Source organism: Ruditapes philippinarum, unplaced genomic scaffold (genome assembly GCF_026571515.1).
Source record: "Ruditapes philippinarum isolate M1 unplaced genomic scaffold, ASM2657151v2 ctg2990_1_1_1_1, whole genome shotgun sequence".
Taxonomy (NCBI): Eukaryota; Metazoa; Mollusca; class Bivalvia; order Venerida; family Veneridae; genus Ruditapes; species Ruditapes philippinarum.
In genome coordinates, this window is record NW_026854139.1 from 109707 (window position 1) to 131415 (window position 21709).

The following is a 21709-nucleotide window of genomic DNA, read 5'->3' on the forward strand; positions in this document are numbered from 1 at the left end:
GCGTCGGGCTTCGACGTCGGGTTTTGGTCGGTTTAATCTGAACTATAGGTGAATTTAATTTATGAAACCAATATATATATAAATGGAAGGCATAAAACAGCGAGAATTTTAAGTTTAAGTTTTGAGAAAGGGAACATTATATATTTATTTTCTCCATCAAAACAACAGTATCACGTGGGTGGGCTAACGTACGATATTCGATTTTAGGTGGCGCTCTGTAAAAACGGATAGTCCGCAGATCAGTATGAAAATATATTTGCTCTATTTTTCGTTTAAAATAATATCTTATCTCCCTGATTTAGTCTAAAGAAGTGTTAATATAATTTACAATGAAGCTGTTATCATTTTTTTGAGGGCTTCAATTTTATAGTTGGTAAATAATTCAGTAAATTCGAATTTTGCGACTTATCGGGTTTTTGAAAATTCAATTGTATTGGCGGAACAAAAAACGACGGGTTGAACAAGACAAAGTTGTATTTTCCAAAACAAAAGAAAAAGGTAGGCAAAACATTTTATATTGTTTTTTTCAATGCTTATTTTACCGCAATGTTTTTTGATTGGATTCGATGGTTAAATTTGATCATTGAAATGTTTGAAACTGGAAAAACTTAATTGTAACGTTGATTTCGCGAGATTAAAATATTTTTGTTCCCCCACGTAAGAACACTTTAAAAATTTCATTTGCTATAGAACAATTTTTCTGATAATAATCGGAATGCATTTTTCCCCCACAACTAATATCGCCAATGCCAAATAAAAAATGCACAATCACAATGGTAGGAAATATCTTATCAAAATTGAAATCAAAAAAAAGTTAAAATGGAGTACGTTAATACCTATTATTATTTAAAAATGCTGGTTAAATAAGAATTTCCCTCTTAAATTTCTTATCAACAATGAATTTCCCCCTTATATGAGGGGCTAGTCATTTACACACAGTATCAAGATGCCTTTTTCATTTTGATATATGTGTAGTTGTCTTTAAAACTACTCGTTGTTAAAAATTTTGAATACTTTTACCCATACTGTTAAGCCATACCATGTGTTTCTTTATATTATGAAAATGATTCATTGGCATTTGAATACATCTGCAAATGATAACGACACTTTTGGTAAGATATATTCCTTGAAAGCACATTTTGTAAATTTGAACCTAAAGCTTATCATTTTTTTATTTAATGTAATCAAACAACATAATAATTAATCAAATCAGAAAACACATTATCATAGTTTTTAAAATCAATAAAAAAGTAATAGTTTTGTTTAAATATATGCAGCCTGCTTATCAACAAAGTTGTATACTCGTATCATAAAAACGTTTTTTAAAACAACTAAGCCAGTTCTGTCCTATATACACTTTATAGCAAGACGGCAGATCAATGCTGGGCAGAGATGATATCTATATAAAATGACAGTAACATGTGAATTTCTTTGATGTTGTATGAGCATTTGTACAAAAGTACATTGAATATAAAAAAAATAACAATATCAATTTTTGCGGGAGTAGAATTAATTTTATTTTGGTATTTGTTATATCAATTTTCATGCGCTTATGAGTTAACTAAAGATTAATAGTAATTGGATTTTGCCTATTGTATTAAGACAAACATCCTTCCACCACATGGTTAAATTCTAAAACGATTATATTTCGTCTTTTCAGATTGTGAAAATTATGATAATTCAAACATGTGTCAAAAGATAGGAGGAAGATGAAAATATTTAGAGGAAAAAGAAAAATGAAAACCTAACCAAGATTTTGTGACAGGTATATTCAAAATATTATAGAAAATACAGTGATCTTATTACCCTTGATTTTATAATGAAATTCACGAAGCCATTTTTTTATCAAAATTAATAGATATATACAGTAGGTACACGAAACTACATGGTTTTAAAACTAAATTAAAATAATAAGTATCTTTTTAAGTAGTTGGAGAGTTTTGTTAGAATTTCGTTTAATTATAATATGTATAAGTGATTTAATTCTTGCACTTGTAACTGATTATTTTTAATTTTTTTTTTTAATTTCAGAAAGTGTGATGAGATCTCAGGTTGGAGACGGTAGTGATACGCTTATAGTATGCCCCAGATCGACATAGTGAAGGAGGACGAAAGAAGCTAGAATACTAATGAAGATACATGAACATTGCTATTTATAGTTAGAACAAAATATTTCAGAATATTGTTCCATTTAACATTCAGATCTAGATTCAGTTCAAATATACAATCAGTGAGTTGGATAGATGATTGAAAAATGCCAAAACTCAGAGTGATCAGTTTCAGTGGTGATATAAGAAAAAAACACATGCATGGATTTTTGCTATATAAAATGTCAGTGTTAATATTCAAGAAGAATTTTTGTTGATCTTATTTCTAAAAACATGCTTAATTAATACATGAAGCGTTATTAAAGTACATATCCGTCAAGTTTAATAGTTTCAAAAAATATTATGTAAATCTTGCATTTGTTATAGTACCACATTTCTTGTTTTTGTACTTTGTGATTCCGAGTAAAAATAAATTGCTACAATCATAAGAATGCTTATTTTTATTAACCCTATTTAAGAGCTTCAAAATGAAAAAAAAATCATATTCCAAAAGTTTTGAATGAGGTTAATAAATCATGGTCAGAAAATTTGGTCAGATAATGGTCAGAAAAGGTTGGATTATGGTCAGAAAAAAGGTTGGATTATGTCCAAATAATGGTCAGAAAAGGTTGGATTATGGTCAGATAATAGTCAGAAAAGGTTGGATTATGGTCAGAAAAGGTTGGATTATGGTCAGAAAAGGTTGGATAAAGGTCATTTTATGACGTTGTATAGACGTCGGTTTCTGACGTCTAAAAAACTTTCAAATCCAACCTTCTGCCAACGTTTACCCAACGTCAGGGTCTAACGTCAGTACAACGTTGGTACAACGTCTTTTGTTTGCTGGGAAGAGGCATTGCGATAATTTTGGACGGGCGATGTCTTTCTGATAGTATGAAAAAGAGGTTTGTAAATAATAAATTGGGTCTCAAACCGTTCACGCCAGATTAATTAGGATATAAAATCAGAATAAAACAATAAATAAATCAATAGATCCAAAATGCACTGGTCTTTGGGTCTTCACTAGTCCAACTAATTGTACTCCGCGACGAGACACTGGTCTTTGGGTCTTCACTAGTCCAACTAATTGTACTCCGCGACGAGATATTGTGCTATTTTCCTGTCTGGGCAATATCTCGCCTCTACAAAGCGAGATTATGCCCCAGAACGAAAATATCTCAGAATCAAGCTTTGGCACGTCAATATATTTTGACTAGGTCTTCACATGATTTATTATATATATATACAGTATATACTATAATACATGTTGAACTAAAAATATATAAAAATTCCATTCACTAAACACAGAAAATTGTATGAAAAAAAATGTATGACTGACCTAAACACTTGACATAATTTAATTTGACCTTTCACCAGCTCACAGTGTATATCTGTTTGTAGTTTGACTACAGTTTATATATGCAATTTTTTACTGCCAATGCAGTGGCATAGTGTCACTTTATGAAAGAAATGGTCTAAAAGTTAAAATATGCTATAAATTAAACAAATTTAAACCTGTTCAGTTCCTAAAATCGCTTTTATTTGTAGAACAAAAATAGTCTTCTGTACTTCTGTTGTACATGTACTTGAATACTGGTTCCCAAAATTTTCCATAAGACACAATTAATGTCGTAGGCGCTAGGAACAATCTCACACGTGTCAAACAAATGTTTTATTCGGAATTTAATGACGGGATTCATTGAAACTAATGGCATTTAGTGTCACCCGGTGTTCCCGCGGAAATGTCAACATCAACAAAAATGGAAAGCTCGAGTTTGGTATACATATTGGATGCTAAAATTCAGAAACAACGCTTGAAAGATATGAAAAATTCGGCATCCAAAAGAAAAATAAAAGTTACAGACACATTTAGGTACGTCTTTGCCAGTTTCTTATTTGTTACCCTAACCTTAATTCGGACATTACGATCTCGGATAAACAGAATATCAACGAATCATGGAAATATGTTATTGTACTCATGTCATGTTAAAAGAAAATTGCGATGTGTTTCATTAAACAAATCTGAACATAATTTGAAATTAATGATTTCTGTGTTTACAAATAAATATTTGAACACGTTAATCATTATCTAGCCTAATTAATTTTTCATACTGTCAAACGAAAAAGACATTGCCTGTCAAAAATTATCTTGATGTCTATTTGACAAGTCTATTTAGTTCTGGCTTCCAAAACTTTATAAGCCGCTATTTAACATTTTTGTTTTTCATCTGATGCGGCATTAAAGTTTTGGATTAGACCTGTTACGAAACCTAACCAGAATAATAATATCTGTCATATTTTGCGGTTCGGATCGGAATATCCGTCCCGAGGTGACCCGCCCATTGGGCGGTAACGAGGCTTGCCGAGTTACCGCCCATGGGCGGGTGACCGAGGGACGGATATTCCGATCCGAACCGCAAACATATGTCAGATATTTTTTCTTGCATATTCTACCATATTCCGTTATATTTTAAATTCTTTATCTTTATTTTCAATGAAAATTTATATCATTACAACCGTAACTACTTTCATTCAACAGCGTATGAATTACAAAATCATTCATAACGGTAAAATGACGTCATTTTTATCGTGCCATTATACAGCACGCGACTCATCTGGAACCCCCCATGCCAGATGAAATTTCCGGCATGAGTAAAACTAACGGAAACGTCAGTCTGATATGCAAGAATAACATAAGTTGATTTATTCTTATTTTTCACTTGCAAATACGCTTGACCCAATCAATTCTTGTGCATTTTACGATAAAACAATTATTTTAAAATCATTCTTTATCAATAAAAGTATCAAAATATTAATACCGTCATTAAAATTGTCCATTAAACTGTAAAACATCAATTACGCCGGCTACAGTCTGCCATGACATTTAGGTGCCATGCGAGACCTCGTTTGACGTCCTTCGCGGGAACCGATTGGAATAGGATCGTGTACTATATTAAGAACATCTTTATTGACATGATTTCAGTATTTTTATTCAAGATAATGTTTTTACTTTTTTCATTAATTTTTATGCCCCCACAAAGTGGGAGCATATAGCGTTGCACTTGTCCGTCCGTCTGTCCGTCCCGAAATCTTGTGAACGCAACTCCTCTTAAACTGGATGGCAGATTTTGCTTAAACTTCCAGCGATGAACAACCTTAATGTGTAGATGGTAGTAAAGGAAGGAATTTTTGCTGCAACCAAATTTAACAGAATTATGGCCCTTTGTTGATATTTCACTATATACCATATAGAAATTTTGTAAATGAAACTCCTCTTAAACCAGATGGCAGGTTTTGCTTAAACTTCCAGGGATGAACAACCTTAATGTGTAGATAGAAGTAAAGGAAGGAATTTTTGCTGCGACCAAATTTAACAGAATTATGGCCCTTTGTTGATTTTTTCACAATATACCATATATATGTTGTCAGTGGGGGACACAGTTCTAGTTTAATACTTAAATATGATTTTATTGAATACAAATGACAGTGAAGCACCTTTTTCAATATCTTTAAAAAAAGTAATTTATAAAAATATTGGAAGCACATGGGTACGTAAAGGTCAATCTCGTAATCACTTGGTCAAACATTTCGGCAATATGGCGGCCAAGTGCCGAAATTTTTACCTGTCGGAAACTATTAGGTAGTTTATGTTCATAATAAGATTTTTATTTGTCCATCCTTGGCTTATCAACAGATTATATATAGTTTTATAAAAGTATGCTTCACTTTACTTCATGGCATGTTCGATGAATGAATACGAGGGTGTCAGATTCCTGGCACGATTATTGGTGGACTTTCCCTACGGGGTTGTCTTCAGCTTTCACGTCATGTCATAGTATATAAACGGGTACGCTGAAGACCTTAAGCTAAGTCTAATTAGTTGGACTAATCACTATCTAATCTAATATAGCAATATCGTTGAACAGTGTTAGTATTAGCTAGATCTATACTAGGAATGTGTAAGTTTGAACAGATAAAAATATCATTTCAAGTCGAAGTCAATATCATATAACAGATTTTTGACTTTGTTAGTTTATACAAATTTATTTAAGATTGATTGTGATGGAAGCTATATGCTTATTGAAGCACTCTCAAATCCGTTCTTGGAAACAACCAGTGCAAAGCAATGAGTGTACAGTTTCTTGCTCAAAGGATTCAACTGCTTGCTCCTGACTGATTTTGTGGCCAGCAATCCATAGAGTACTAGTCTGACATGTTAACCACTCAGCCATGCAGCCAAACAACTTGGTGCGACATGATTGATTGATTGTTGTTACCAGGTTACATCATGCTCACCTACATGTACATGTAATTAATTTGGCATGAATGGTCCTATAAACGACATCACCAGTCCAAAAATATCTTGTTGTATTATTGCCATGACTGATCTGTTTGACTTTAACATGGTTTTCTTGATTTTTATGTATTTAGTTTTCATCTATGAGGTAACTCTTTTAAGCATCAAAATTTACATTTAATTCACAGCATAGGAGTTACTCACCTTGTAACTGAGTTTAAGGAGTATGATCAAGTTCTAAGGAAACTGGATCTAACAAATCAGTCCAGTCTTGATGGCATAGAAGTTGTTACATTGCAATGGTTTGCTGACTGTATAAGAGCTGGGAAAGTGGTTGATGTGGAACAAAAACACAGACTACAGAGGGCTGTAACTCAAAGAAGTGAAGAGGTTTGTATTAATTGTATAGAATAGTCAAAGGTCTCAATCTCCTATTTTTAATGTCGTTATTGGGCAACATTTCCCTTGCGAAAAAGTATGTTTAATTTTTGTTCCCCCAGTTGCAAGCCAAATTCTCCTAGAGACAAAAGTATGTTTGTCTGGTGAATGTCATCGCAGTTTAACCTGTATTTAACAAAACTTCTAGACAGGAAGTATTTTCTACATGTTTATTTTAATAGAGCTTGTGTATATATATACTGCAAAATTTGTCTGAAATTCTCCCTTCAACTGTAACAGACATGAATTTTCCCCTTCCTACAGGAAGAAAAACCCCATAACAGAAAGAGAGCCCTGATAGTTCTTAAAAGTTAAGATACAAGATAAATGACTTGAATTGCTTGTTCTTAAAACTTAAGATACAAGAAAAATAACTTGAAATGCTTGTCCTTAAAACTTAAGATACAAAATAAATGACTTGAATTACTTGTTCTTAAAACTTAAGATACAAGATAAATGACTTGAAATGCTTGTTCTTAAAACTTAAGATACTAAATAAATGACTTGAAATACTTGTTCTTAAAACTTAAGATACAAAATAAATGACTTGAAATACTTGTTCTTAAAACTTAAGATACAAAATAAATGACTTGAAATACTTGTTCTTAAAACTTAAGATACAAAATAAAAGACTTGAAATACTTGTTCTTAAAACTTAAGATACAAGATAAATGACTTGAAATACTTGTTCTTAAAACTTAAGATACAAAATAAATGACTTGAAATACTTGTTCTTAAAACTTAAGATACAAAATAAATGACTTGAATTACTTGTTCTTAAAACTTAAGATACAAGATAAATGACTTGAAATGCTTGTTCTTAAAACTTAAGATACTAAATAAATGACTTGAAATACTTGTTCTTAAAACTTAAGATACAAGATAAATGACTTGAAATGCTTGTATAATGTCTGAATTATAATTTGAATTTAAAGCAGTGCAAAAGGATACATAATTGCTTTATCAAAAATATAGTTTAATTTATTTATCCCTTTTTACCAAAATATTTAGGACTTGAAAATGCTTTGATAATGAAAATTTCTAGAATTTTCATTGTAGCTTTTAATTGTTATGATGGAAATTTGCTACACATATAGGAAAATGAACTGCACAGTGTACAATTAATGAAGTTGTGTATCAGCATGAAAAACAATTTCATCTATGATAATTAAGTGGTAGAATTGGTGATTTCAGGTTGAAAGACCAAGCCAGTCATCAGGTTTACCAGAGTATGCCTGTCAAAGAGCCACTCCATTACAGCATATGAATGAAAAGTACACAGTAAGTATTTGTTATGTGAAAAATTTCATTATAAAAGTTGAAAAAAAAAAAACTCATGCTCCCATCTCAAACTATAACCCTTTTGTACCTTAGAGAATTCCGTAAGTGGTTAAAGATTTGCTTTAAAAGTTCCTTCTCCACACCACTGAAGGTAGTCACTTGAAAATTTACATGTTTTCAGACTCACAATAATTGGTCACTTGACTTATCAAGGTCCAAAAACAATAAAATTGTATTGCATTTATGGAAGAGGGGCATTTAGTTTATTGTACTTTTACTCAAGTATGGGTTTTCACTGAATTATTCCCCTTAAAGAAATTAGAAAATTCCTGCATAAAACTTGTGTTACTGTCAAGAACTGAGAATAGGTAAGAGTGTTGTCCATTTGTCATGAGCTCCTGTTTTCATTTTGCAAAAATTTAAACTTTAAATTTCTTTTTTTTTTTTATTTTTATATGCCCGAAAGAATTTGGGCATATTATGTTATACCCCCTGGCGTCCGTCTGTCCACCGTCCGTCGGTCCGTCCGTTAGCAATTTGGTTTCCGGAGCATAACTTAAGTTCCATTTGGCCCACAGTATCAAACTTCATAGGATGATTGGCCATATTGGGTAGAAGACCCGTATTGATGTTGGGGTCACAAGGTCAAAGGTCAAGGTCACTATTACCGTAAAACTGAAAATGGTTTCCGGAGCATAACTTAAGTTCCATTTGGCCCACAGTGTTTTCAAACTTCATAGGATGATTGTCCATATTGGGTAGAAGACCCCTATTGATTTTGGGGTCTCAAGGTCAAGGTCACTATTAGCTAAATACTGAAAATGGTTTCCGGAGCATAACTTAAGTTCCATTTGGTCCACAGTATTCAAACTTCATAGGATGATTGTCCATATTGGGTAGAAGACCCCTATTGATTTTGGGGTCACAAGGTCAAAGATCAAGGTTACTATCACCTTTAAACTGAAAACAGTTTTCGCTCAATAACTCAAGCATTAATCAACCTACAGCTTAAGTACTTTCGGGCATATAATGCTCCGCCTAGTGCTGCTCTTGTTTTAGATATTTGTTGGTCAAGATTCATAATTGTGTATTCTTTATGATGTTTAAAACTTCTACGCCCTTCCTGAAATTAATCTATATGAAGAAAGTTATATATGCAATAAGACTACTGTAAAGTTTAATGTATTTGTGATAATGATTATTATATACTAAGGTTAAAATAATTTAGACATTATATAAAGTATTGTTGCCATACTACCAATCTTATCTTACAGAAAGCATTAGAAGTGTTGGAGAAGTATGCTGACTTACGTGAAAGTGACCATGATTATTCCAGGGCGCTAGCCTTCAGGTGAGGCAATTATGTAACTTAGGTTTAAACCCATAACCTCCTGGAATTGAAAATGGTAAGTCTTTATCACCGGTATAGAGCCAGGCCAGCCTGCACTTCTGTGCACTCAAACCAGGGATCTACACTGTTAGTGGTTTAATTTTTTGTATTTTGCGGTTTGCAGTGCCTATAGTGTAATGCTAATATTTGCACACTTTAACGCTATGTTTGTGTATAATGCAAATTACCTCATGTCAAAGTGGCCCTGCAGTGGTGTAATACTGTTTTTATTTAATGTGTATATTATACTTCTGTGCCACGGTTTACGTGATTAATATAATTCACATGTATACAGTTGTAAACAAATAATAAATCAATGTGACATATTTTGAAAATGTTACTTGGGATATATATATAACATATGTGTCTTATGGACAAAATCCCCCAATTTTTGGTCATGTCCCCCGATATCCTGCACTGGGATCGAATTCCACGGATGTACAAAAAACCCCCTTCAAAAAATTAACATAATATATTTTTACCAAAAAATCATAATTTTACAATACACATTTTAGTATTTTAAGCACTTTTACAACTATGCATCGTATAGCATGGCCACACAAAGTGGTAAATACAAATTATACAATATACATGTACATTATGTGTAATTTTTCAGGAGAGCTTCATGTGTGTTGAAGTCGTTACCTTTTGCTTTATCTAGTATACAACAGTTACGCAATATCACAAATATTGGAGACCATAGTAAACGAGTGATACAGGTACAAACAAATCTATCATTCATTTCATTTTATACTATATTATTTAAGGGCGACCTCAGTTGCTGTTTAAGGCTGCTGATGAAAACTTGTTTGAACTGTTTATTATAATAATAATAATAATAATAATAATATTTTTATTCGGTAAAAGTGTACATGACATGGCAATGACATAATGATGCATAATGATACAATACATATAACAATAATCAAAATGTTAAAGAGACTAGAAATATCACATGACATAAGTATACGACAAAATATAAATATATGAGCCATGTAGTGCCCACCAATACCAGGGATAACACAAAAAAGAGGAAAAGATTCCTCTTATTTCCATTGTGGTCCCTGGTTTCCTTGCGCAGTGTTGCATCTAGGCAGTGTGATTGCGCGATTTGCGCATTTTTCATGCAGATCGTGCATTTTAATGAAGTCAATGCGCGCCCAGCCGCACATCTGACGATCTTTTCAACTTAATTCAGTTTATACGCTTCAGCCATGTTTGTTTTCACTCGTGGTTATGACTAAAATACATACTTAATCGCGTGTAGCAGCCGACTAAGTCATCTCGCGTGTGTTTTGTAGTATTCATCAATATTTTATTTTTTCTACTTCCGTTTTTGAGCGTACGATAACTGTCAAAAATGCCTGAACGTAAAATAAATGAATTATTTTCGGTATGTCATACTGTAAGGTAAATATATGTCCCCTAGATATTTTTCAAATCCCCCACATTTTTCAGTTGAGTGAGGGACAATCCCCCATAATTTTGAAATTCTAGATGCAACACTGCCTGTGGGTTGGAATCCAGTCTGAAACTTTAGCTTCTTACACACCCAGTTATCATTATAAAGTGTATAAATCTATATCTTATGAAATATTCTTTTAAAATTTATTAACTGTAAAATCATATTGGTTCCATTATTATATGATTGATTCCCGAAAAAGTTGTAATATAGAATTTCTCTGTTATTTAATACACATGAATAATGTATGTAAAGAGATTAAAATGTTCCAGAACAAAATATTATTTTGCTATTATAAGTAAGGTTTTATCCATTTAGCAATGATTATTTGCATGCGCTATTCGCTTTTGAGGCAGTAAATTACATGTACCATATTTATTTCATACGAACATTTTGGAAGTATACTATTTTAAAATTCAAACAATAATTTTTGCATCAGGTATAATTATAGCTTTATACACTTTAAAGCAAATTTGCTGTTAAATTATTAGTTTTCGCAGGGAGTTGTCTTGTATGCATATTTCTTTGTGTGAAACCTTCTTTTTGATTTGCCATCAGATGTATGTTGCTATGCCTCAGCGAACCTCTTGTTGTAATTCTTAGGCAGTTTTTGTTTGTAATTATTAGGCAATTATTGTTTGTAATTATTAGGCAATTATTGTTTGTAATTATTAGGCAGTTTTTGTTTGTAATTGTTAGGTAATTTTTGTTTGTAATAATGTTTAAATTTTGTCTGTAATTACATGTACATGTGTTAGGCAGTTATTGTTTGTAATTTTTAGGCAATTATTGTTTGTAATTATCAGGAAATTATTGTTTGTAATTATTAGGAAATTCTAGAAGATGGAGAGTGTCCAGAAGTTGAAAATATTTTGAAGGATCCATGGTTTCATAAAATGAAGGTAAAACCTTGAATAATTTATATGGTCATTAATATAATGGTGAAAATTTAGATGACATGGTTAGGTATGAAACATGTAAAAGATGATAAAAGACTGACAAATTGGCCAATGATAGTCAGCAGGCCGGAATAAGAGTGTTGACAACTCTTTACACAGCATCGTCGTGCAAAAATCGTTTGTGACTATATACTTGTTTTGTAAATTGGATTTTCCTTTGATCTTTCAAAAGAGCGAAATGGGGATACAGTGTAGAAAAATTGTGCCGACTCCTTCGTGATGAGCCGTGAACATTATTTGTTTGTAAATGAATTAAAAATAGAAATTAAGTAATCATTTGGCAACTCGAATACATGGTATAGTATAATACATAGAAGTACCTCCGTTGAAACGGAATCGTTTTGGTTTTAAGCAATCATGTAAATGTTAACAAAAAATTGTAAACATGGGAGCCTTACTATCAATACATCGAGATTAATTGTTTGTTTGTGTTTTTATGCTCCCCGAAAAATTTCGGGGGAGCATATAGTCGGCGCCTTGTCCGTCTGTCCGTCCTTCCGTTCGGCCGTCCGTTGTCTTGTCCAGAGCATAACTTGAAAACCCTTGGAGATAATTTGTTGAAACTTCATACAGTGGTAGAGGGCATTGAGGGGGAGTGCAGTGTCAAAGAACCATAACTCTATTTTGCCCGGTTTTTGAATTATCTCCCCTTATAGAAAAATCATGTCCGGGGCATAACTCTAAAACTATAAGAGATATCAACATGAAACTTTGTAGGTGAATAGATCTCAATGGGTCGATGTGCAGTGCATAAGAGAACAATAACTCTTTTTGTCCTAATTTTGGAGTTATTGCCCTTTGTTTATTTTAACACTTTGAACTTTGTCCGGAACATAACTCTAAAACTATAAGAGATATCAAGATGAAACATTGTAGGTAGATAGATCTCATTGAGTAGAGGTGCAGTGCAAAAGAACCATAACTCTGTTAAGCCTCATTTTTGAATTATCTCCCCTTTTAGAAAAATCTTGTCCAGGACATAGCTGTAAAACTATAAGAGATATCAACATGAAACTTTGTAGGTAGATATATCTCAATGCAGTGCGCAAGAATCATAACTCTGCCTTGCCTAATTCTGGAGTTATTGCCCTTTGTTTATTTTTACTTTTTGAAATTGTCCGGGACATAACTCGGAAATCATAAGAGATATCATCAAGAAACTTTGTAGGTTGATAGATCACATTGAATAGAAGTGCAGTGCAAAGAACAGTAACTCTGCTTTGCCTCATTTTGGAATTATTGCACTTTGAACTTTTTCCAGGGACATAACTCTGAAACTACAAGAGGTGTACTTTCTGTGTCCAAAACCTATTCGGGGAGCATCACCCGGCTCAAACCGGGGTCTTGTTTTGTGTTGTTTTTTTTTTAAATATTTTTTTGTTTTTTATTTTACTCATACAGTGATATTTTAACCATATATTATATTTGGTATGTACACCATTAAAACGATCGTATCATAACTAAAAATAGTAAAATTTGGAGAATAAAATTATTGTGTATAAATGTATATTACCTTTTTAACAGTTGTTCACAGAAATATTTGGTATTGGACCATCAACTGCCAAACAGTTCATAGCTAAAGGCTGGAGTACAATAAACGAGGTCAGGAATGGTCATAAGTCAGCTGATTGGAGAGTCCAGTGGGGTCAGATATTTGTGAATTTTTATTTCTTTTGAATTCATTAATTTAGTTACCATGTTAATAAAAACAACTTTTTCTTCTGCTTAAGGTTATGTTAAGGTTTTCTTCATTGTGTAGGACTGTGAAATTAGAAAATAATGTTACAAGCAGTTCCAAGAAAATGTTTAGTATAAAGTCAAGAACTGGTGTTAAAACATATGAAATTTATATTTATGACAGGACTTGCTTTCCATGAGGATCTTATAACACCTGTTGTAAGGCAGGAAGCTTGTTACATCTATGAACTTGTCCTTAAACATCTCAGAAAAGTTCTCCCAGGGGCAATAGCAACAGTCACTGGAGGATTCAGGAGGTTTTGTAACATTGATTTTCATTGGATAATCATTATGTATTATATAATCTGTATGCATGGCTGCTGTCAATTTACCAGGTTCGGTGACTGTGCAGGTCAATTTCCTTGTGATTGATCATGGAATCTTTTCTACGGTCATTCGCACTGTACCTCTGCTCTGGCATGTACAGAAGTTTTAGTTTCTTGCGGAAGTGAAGGCAACTAGTACTGGTTAACTGCTTTCATTCACACTGTACCTCTGCTCTGGCATGTACAGAAGTTTTAGTTTCTTGCGGACGTGAAGGGAACTAATACTGGTAAACTGCTTGACAGCCTGCCCAGGAATGGTGGTTGTTCTGTGCTCTGGTAAATTTTATGTGTGGCTTACCACCATGATTTGGAATGAAAACTACCACGCCTGCTGTCAGTTAAGTAATTAAAGTAATTAATAAGTAATTTTCATTTACAGTAAAGTACCTGTGCTACAATGTATATTATGAATTTTGTTTATAATTATTTTTGACATGTTATATGGCTGTGTATAAACAGTTACATTGTATATATATTCCTTATCTGGCAGCTAGGGTTGTATAAGCTTAAAAGCATTATTTAATATTTGGTCATATAAGTTGTTGAAAATCTTTAAACTTATAAAACGAAAATTTGTAACAGAGCTACTTACAGCCTTTGCCTAAAAAAAGTTTTACATGAATAGTAAAAAATAATTTTTTTTGTACTATTTCAAAAGATTGAGGTATGGATATGGACTTTCAGTGCAAAATGTTTTGATATGTGTGCCAAGTTATTTCATAATTCTCAAACAATGAAAATATTAATGACCGGATGCAAAGTATAACCTATAGCAGACCATGTTAAAGGGATATTTAGGCAAAATAATGACAAAAAATATTAAAATGATCTGATGTACTCAAATCACCCTAAAATGACTTTTCTTGAAGTTTCAGCATGAATTTCTGTTTAAATTCTATATATTTTGGGTTTGAAGTGTAAATATATCTATATATGTTACACAAAATTTAGACGCCAATAGAATCACAAAATAGTTTTAAAACAAGTCAGGTGACTTGAACAAACCCTTGAAATTACAATAACAGATATGGATATTGTATGGTTGAAACAAGCCTAAGTCATTCATTTGACATGTTCTTTACGTTTCCAGAGTTCACTTTGACAACTATTGTGAAATGCTAGCGCTCTAACCTAACCAACACAGGTCAAGTTAGGAAACCACCATTTTATTCTTTATATGGAGAAAAGTTTTGTTCCTTTGACTGTCTAATATATTCATTTTGAGGGCGTTTACAGAATAATGAATGAAAAATTCAAAACTAAGAAATGAAAATTTTGCCTGCGTCTCCCTTTAAGCTTTGACCTCAAAGTATGACTTTGACCTTGAAGGTAGGGGGTGTTGTGCATGAAATGTTTTATTATTGTTCCAAGTAATTTCAAATCCCTTGATCTGTAAAAAAGTTACACAAAGTTGTTTCTTTTTTAAAGTTTTGCATATAAGGTATACATTTACACTTTTGAAAACTTAATCTGTGTTTAATGCGTTAGTGACTCTCTGTTTTTAAAGACATTCTGTCTACAACTACCTTATCTTAGCTATACCTTGAAATATATATCTATTTATTGCATCTTGATTGATAAAATGACACCCTGTCAGATGCATCAATCAATGACAGCAACTGAAATTTAAAATTTATTCCTGCCAGAAGTAAATAATCATATGCTAACATATATTCCTGTTAGAAATAAATAATGATATGTTAACATTTATTCCTGCCAGACATAAATAATGATATATTAACATTTATTTCTGCCAGAAATAAATGATGAGATGCTAACATTTATTTCTGCCAAAAATAAATAATGATATGTTAACATTTATTCCTGCCAGACATAAATAATGATATTTTAACATTTATTCCTGCCAGACATAAATATTGATATGTTAACATTTGTTCCTGCCAGACATAAATATTGATATGTTAACATTTATTCCTGCCAGACATAAATATTGATGTGTTAACATTTATTCCTGCCAGACATAAATATTGATATGTTAATATTTATTCCTGCCAGACATAAATATTGATATGTTAATATTTATTCCTGCCAGACATAAATATTGATATGTTAATATTTATTCCTGCCAGAAATAAATAATGATATGTTAACATTTATTCCTGCCAAAAATAAATAATGATATGTTAACATTTATACCTGCCAGACATAGATAATAATATGTTAACATTTATTCCTGCCAGAAATAAATAATGATAATCATATGTTAACATATATTCCTGCCATAAATAAATAATGATATGTTAACATTTATTCCTGCAAGACATAAATATTGATATGTTAATATTTATTCCTGCCAGACATAAATATTTTTGTGTTAATATTTATTCCTGCCATAAATAAATAATGATATGTTAACAGACATAAATAATGATATGTTAACATTTATTCCTGCCAGACATAAATATTGATATGTTAATATTTGTTCCTGCCAGACATAAATATTGATATGTTAACATTTATTCCTGCCATAAATAAATAATGATATGTTAACAGACATAAATAATGATATGTTAACATTTATTCCTGCCAGACATAAATATTGATGTGTTAACATTTATTCCTGCCAGACATAAATATTGATATGTTAACATTTATTCCTGCCAGACATAAATATTGATGTGTTAACATTTATTCCTGCCAGACATAAATATTGATGTGTTAACATTTATTCCTGCCAGACATAAATATTGATATGTTAATATTTATTCCTGCCAGACATAAATATTGATATGTTAATATTTGTTCCTGCCAGACATAAATATTGATATGTTAACATTTATTCCTGCCAGACATAAATATTGATATGTTAACATTTGTTCCTGCCAGACATAAATATTGATATGTTAACATTTATTCCTGCCAGACATAAATATTGATGTGTTAACATTTATTCCTGCCAGACATAAATATTGATATGTTAACATTTATTCCTGCCAGACATAAATATTGATATGTTAACATTTATTCCTGCCAGACATAAATATTGATGTGTTAACATTTATTCCTGCCAGACATAAATATTGATATGTTAACATTTATTCCTGCCAGACATAAATATTGATATGTTAATATTTATTCCTGCCAGACATAAATATTGATATGTTAATATTTATTCCTGCCAGAAATAAATAATGATATGTTAACATTTATTCCTGCCAAAAATAAATAATGATATGTTAACATTTATACCTGCCAGACATAGATAATAATATGTTAACATTTATTCCTGCCAGAAATAAATAATGATAATCATATGTTAACATATATTCCTGCCATAAATAAATAATGATATGTTAACATTTATTCCTGCAAGACATAAATATTGATATGTTAATATTTATTCCTGCCAGGCATAAATATTGATGTGTTAATATTTATTCCTGCCATAAATAAATAATGATATGTTAACAGACATAAATAATGATATGTTAACATTTATTCCTGCCAGACATAAATATTGATATGTTAATATTTGTTCCTGCCAGACATAAATATTGATATGTTAACATTTATTCCTGCCAGACATAAATATTGATGTGTTAATATTAATTCCTGCCAGAAATAAATAATGATATGTTAACATTTATTCCTGCCAATAATAAATAATGATATGTCATGTTAACTTCTATCCTGCCAGAAATAAATAATGATATGTTAACATTTATTCCTGCCAGAGGTAAAGCCAGTGGACATGATGTAGATATACTAATCACCCATCCAACAGAAGACAAGGTAACCGGGGCACTACCAAGACTGTTACACAGTCTGGAAGCCACGGACACGATTCTTCACGGTCGCCATGAACGTAGCACATACACAGATGATGTGATATCACGAAATACTAAACTCAGCACGAGGGGACAGTTAGACCACTTTGAGAAGTGGATTGGTATCATAAAAGTTCCGAAGAAAATAAAAGCAAACTCTGATAACGAAGGAAATGGTGTAGTTCTTAATGTCAATGAAGGTCCAGTGACTGATAAATCTAGAAAACTATGTAACGGAGCTCATAAGCTAGTTAATGAAAATACAGATGTTAATGAAAAAGATTATGACACTGTAACAAATTCTACTTCAGTAATTTATTCAAGGAATGGGGCTAGCGAAAATGCATCTAATGTGATGAATTTAGAAAATGAAGAAAATTTAGAAAATGATGTTTCTCTTGACGAAGTAAGAAATGAGCAGGTGGCATCTTTAGAAGGAAGTGTAGATGTTACAGAGTTAAGGTCGGTACAAGGTGAAAGGTCACATGACCAAACACCGGCTGAACTTGCTGCAGGGGAAAGAGACTGGCTTGCGAGGAGGGTTGACCTGATTGTAGCACCATACAGGTTTGTACTTTGTGTCATAAATGTAAATTTTTGACTGCCATACAAAAACTAAATCACTGTTACATTTCTTATTGCAAGCAACAGAAGCAAAATATTGTACAGGTAATTGGCCTTTAAGTAAATTTTAGGAATCAATCTATAAAAGTACACCAAAAATAAAAAGCATTTGAAAAATGAAAGCATTTCTTACCTTAGCCATAGTAGGCCTTTAAGTACTATATGATTATATTTATTGAGATTTCAGACTACCATTGTAATACAAGTTATTCAAGATGTGTATGTGTTTTCAGTCAATATTACTACGCATTGGTTGGATGGACGGGTAGCAAACAGTTTAACAGAGATGCTAGAACTTATTCTGATAGAAAACTGAATATGATGTTGACAAGTCATGGACTGTATGATAAAACTCTTGTAAGTTGAATCACATGATGGTACAGTGTAGGTCTGAAGTAATAATATTGATGTGATACAAAATAAGGGGTGTAAATACCAAAATTTAAAAAAAAATTGCTAGAGCTTAGATATTAATCATGAAACATCTTATAGTGGATGTCTACCAAGTTTGTTCAAATAAAAGCCCTGGGGTTAAAATTGGCCCTGCGCCAGTTGGTCATTGTTTTTCCTTTTATGTATATAGTAAAAACTTAAAATGTCTTCTTTTGAAAAACCAAAATAAGCTAGAGCTAAGATATTTAACATGAAACATCTTCTTGTCAGTGTGTCTACCACGTTTGGTCAAATAAGGGCCCAGGAGTTAAAATTGGTCCCGCCCCGGGGATCATTGATTTTCCTTGCATGTGTATAGTAAAACTTAAAAAATCTTCTTTTAAAAAAACCCAAAGAGCTAGAGTTTAGATACTAAGCATAAAATATCTTCTAGTGAGTGTCTACCAAGTTTGTTCAAATAAAAGCCCTGGGGTCAAAATCTGCCCTGGCCGGGGTGGGGGGGGGTCGTATTTTTCCCTATATATGTATAGTAAAAACTTAAAAGATCTTCTTTTAAAAACCCCAAAGAGTAGAGCTTAGATATTCATCATGAAACATCTTCAAATGGGTGTCTACCAAGTTTGTTCAAATAAAAGTCCTTGGGTTAAAATTGGCCCTGCCCCAGGGTCCTATATACAGGTGAGCGATTTCAGGGCCATCATGGCCCTCTTGTTTATAACACTAAATTGCTTGTGGCAATAGTTTACTCATGCAACCAGTGCAGACCAAGATCTGAGCTGGCACATCTGTGTGAACTGATGTTGTTTTGTTTACTTGGGTCAAATCTTTAGCCCCTATATGGCCACCTTATTGCAGTAACGGAATAAGTCTTTCTACATCTAATAGTTAATCAGTTAATAGTCAATGAGTTAATCAGTTAATAGTCAATGAGTTAATCAGTTAATAGTCAATGAGTTAATCAGTTAATAGTCAATGAGTTAATCAGTTATTGCACTAAGGTGATGATATGTAGTTCATGCATAAACCTTTCTAAAGTAATGGTTTAGAAGTGATGGATTTCAAGAATATGTAGTGTTTAAAAGATATATATAAATGGAAGTTAAAATGTTTTTACCGCTTTTATTTTACAGGGGAAGAAAATCCCAGCTTCAAGTGAGAGAGAAGTTTTTGATAATTTGAAATTGCCGTATCATGAGCCATGGGACAGAAATTGTTAATTTTATAATCCATCCATTGCTGGAATAGAAAGTGACTTAAGATTTGCCAACAATACAAGGGCCAGGCCAGCCTGCATATACTTGCAGTAAGCCCAGGCTCTATCAATTTAAAAATTTTCATCTTGTCATCCCCAAAAATGATAATGAACAGTTCCTGAATGGGAGCTGGGCAAGTCCATTTACAAAAGATATATGATTGGGTATTTTTATTGTCCCAGAAAATACTTATTCACTTTATCTTTACTTATGGCCAATTTGGCCCAAAAGGAAAAGATGGTGCTGTAATATGAGTATCAATTGTTTAATTTAAAAGCTTTTAAGAAATGAAAATATTAGTATATTTTGGGCCTTGATTGGCTTTAAATAAGACTTCTAAGTATTTAAAAGAATGCTGCTCTTTCATTTATTCAATTATGCCACTTAGTTGAGTTAGTACTTTGTAACCTGTGTGTTAATTTTAGTCCTTTGGAACCTTTTTAGTTGTTAGTATAGTTATCTTCCTTGTTATTTGTGCTTCCTTTTTTATAACATTCAATTTCGATGCAAATCATGTTGAAAAGTTGTGTTGTTGTTTTTTTTTGTATTTGCTTCCTGATCAGCATTACAACGTTTTATAAACATTTATCTGTGATTTTTTTGTTGTTTTATTTTATAAACAGAGACCTCTTGATTAAATGTTTTCTTCCAATGTTGCAATGAAATTTTCATATACACATGTACATACATAGGTTACTGTTTATTTAAGTTGTTTTATTTCATATATTATTTTCTTCTGTTAATATGTTATTGTTATATGTATAAGTGATGTTTTCTATTTTTTTTAAAAATATTTATTAAGGGTGGTCTATTTGTTTAAAGTGCCTGCCTCTAAAAGCAGCATGCCTCCAGATTCATGCTAATTGTCATGAAAATTTTGAAAATTATTTAAAAGTAAAATATTGTGAAGTGAACAAAGAAAGTAATTTACACATTGCAAACAGCACTTACAATCCAAGTAAATGACCAAAAAGTGGTCCAAAATACATAAATACCTCTGACTGCGTTAGTGATTGATACTGCAAAATCAGTCATTAATTGCACATAGCATGTATATAATTCAATGAATATTGAATCTTTTTTACTTTTCTTAAGGTCTTTATACATTTTTCTAAAGATTGAATTTCTTGAAATATTTTGGCACATCAGGAGGCATGCAGCTGCCTCTAAACTCAGGAATCTTGAGTTCAGCAAATCCTACTGAGATAACAACCATGTTTACTGAATTGATACATATTCTAACTAGATCCTAGTTTTTGTGTGGTAAAAACTAAATTTGTTTGAAACATACTAGATTTTGTTTGATACAAGCTGAATTTGTGTGAAACAAATTAATATTTGTTTGATACTAACTGAGTTTTTGTGAAACATACTAGATTTTATTTCATAACGTTTTGAGTTTTTTGTGTGTTGTCTTCATACTTGGCCACAACATCTCTTGGGGCAATACCTTTTAGAAGACCAGATTAACCTTGACCTTCATCCAAAAATGACCTTGACCTTCAAGGTTAAATGTCTAAATTTTGCTTGTTTATAGCTGATTTTTGCTATAAGTGGCTCTATTTTTGTAATTTTTTAATAGATTGTCTTAAAACTTGAACACAATAATTTTTTAGGACAGACCTTCAAGTTGACTAGCAGATCTTGACCTTCACTCATAAATGACCTAGACTT

At 32.0% G+C, this 21709-nt stretch overlaps 1 protein-coding gene across 1 annotated transcript; it reads left to right on the forward strand.

The window, feature by feature from the left end:
• The first annotated feature begins 3680 nt into the window (after positions 1 to 3680).
• On the forward strand, positions 3681 to 20706 carry LOC132739084 (DNA nucleotidylexotransferase-like). Its single transcript, XM_060726734.1, has 11 exons — positions 3681 to 3960; positions 6573 to 6774; positions 8017 to 8103; positions 9378 to 9454; positions 10110 to 10212; positions 11786 to 11857; positions 13439 to 13559; positions 13776 to 13908; positions 17673 to 18332; positions 18623 to 18746; positions 19913 to 20706. Exons 1-11 carry the CDS (start codon positions 3830 to 3832, stop codon positions 19997 to 19999), a joined length of 1797 nt encoding a protein of 598 aa, XP_060582717.1. The 5' UTR covers positions 3681 to 3829; the 3' UTR covers positions 20000 to 20706.
• The last annotated feature ends 1003 nt before the right edge of the window (positions 20707 to 21709 follow it).

Coding starts and splice junctions, on each gene's coding strand:
- LOC132739084 (XM_060726734.1), top strand. CDS start 3,830: ATGTCAACATCAACAAAAATGGAAAGCTCGAGTTTGGTATACATATTG. Junction 3,961..6,572: donor AAAGTTACAGACACATTTAG/GTACGTCTTTGC, acceptor TTTAATTCACAG/CATAGGAGTTACTCACCTTG. Junction 18,747..19,912: donor GACTGTATGATAAAACTCTT/GTAAGTTGAATC, acceptor TTTATTTTACAG/GGGAAGAAAATCCCAGCTTC.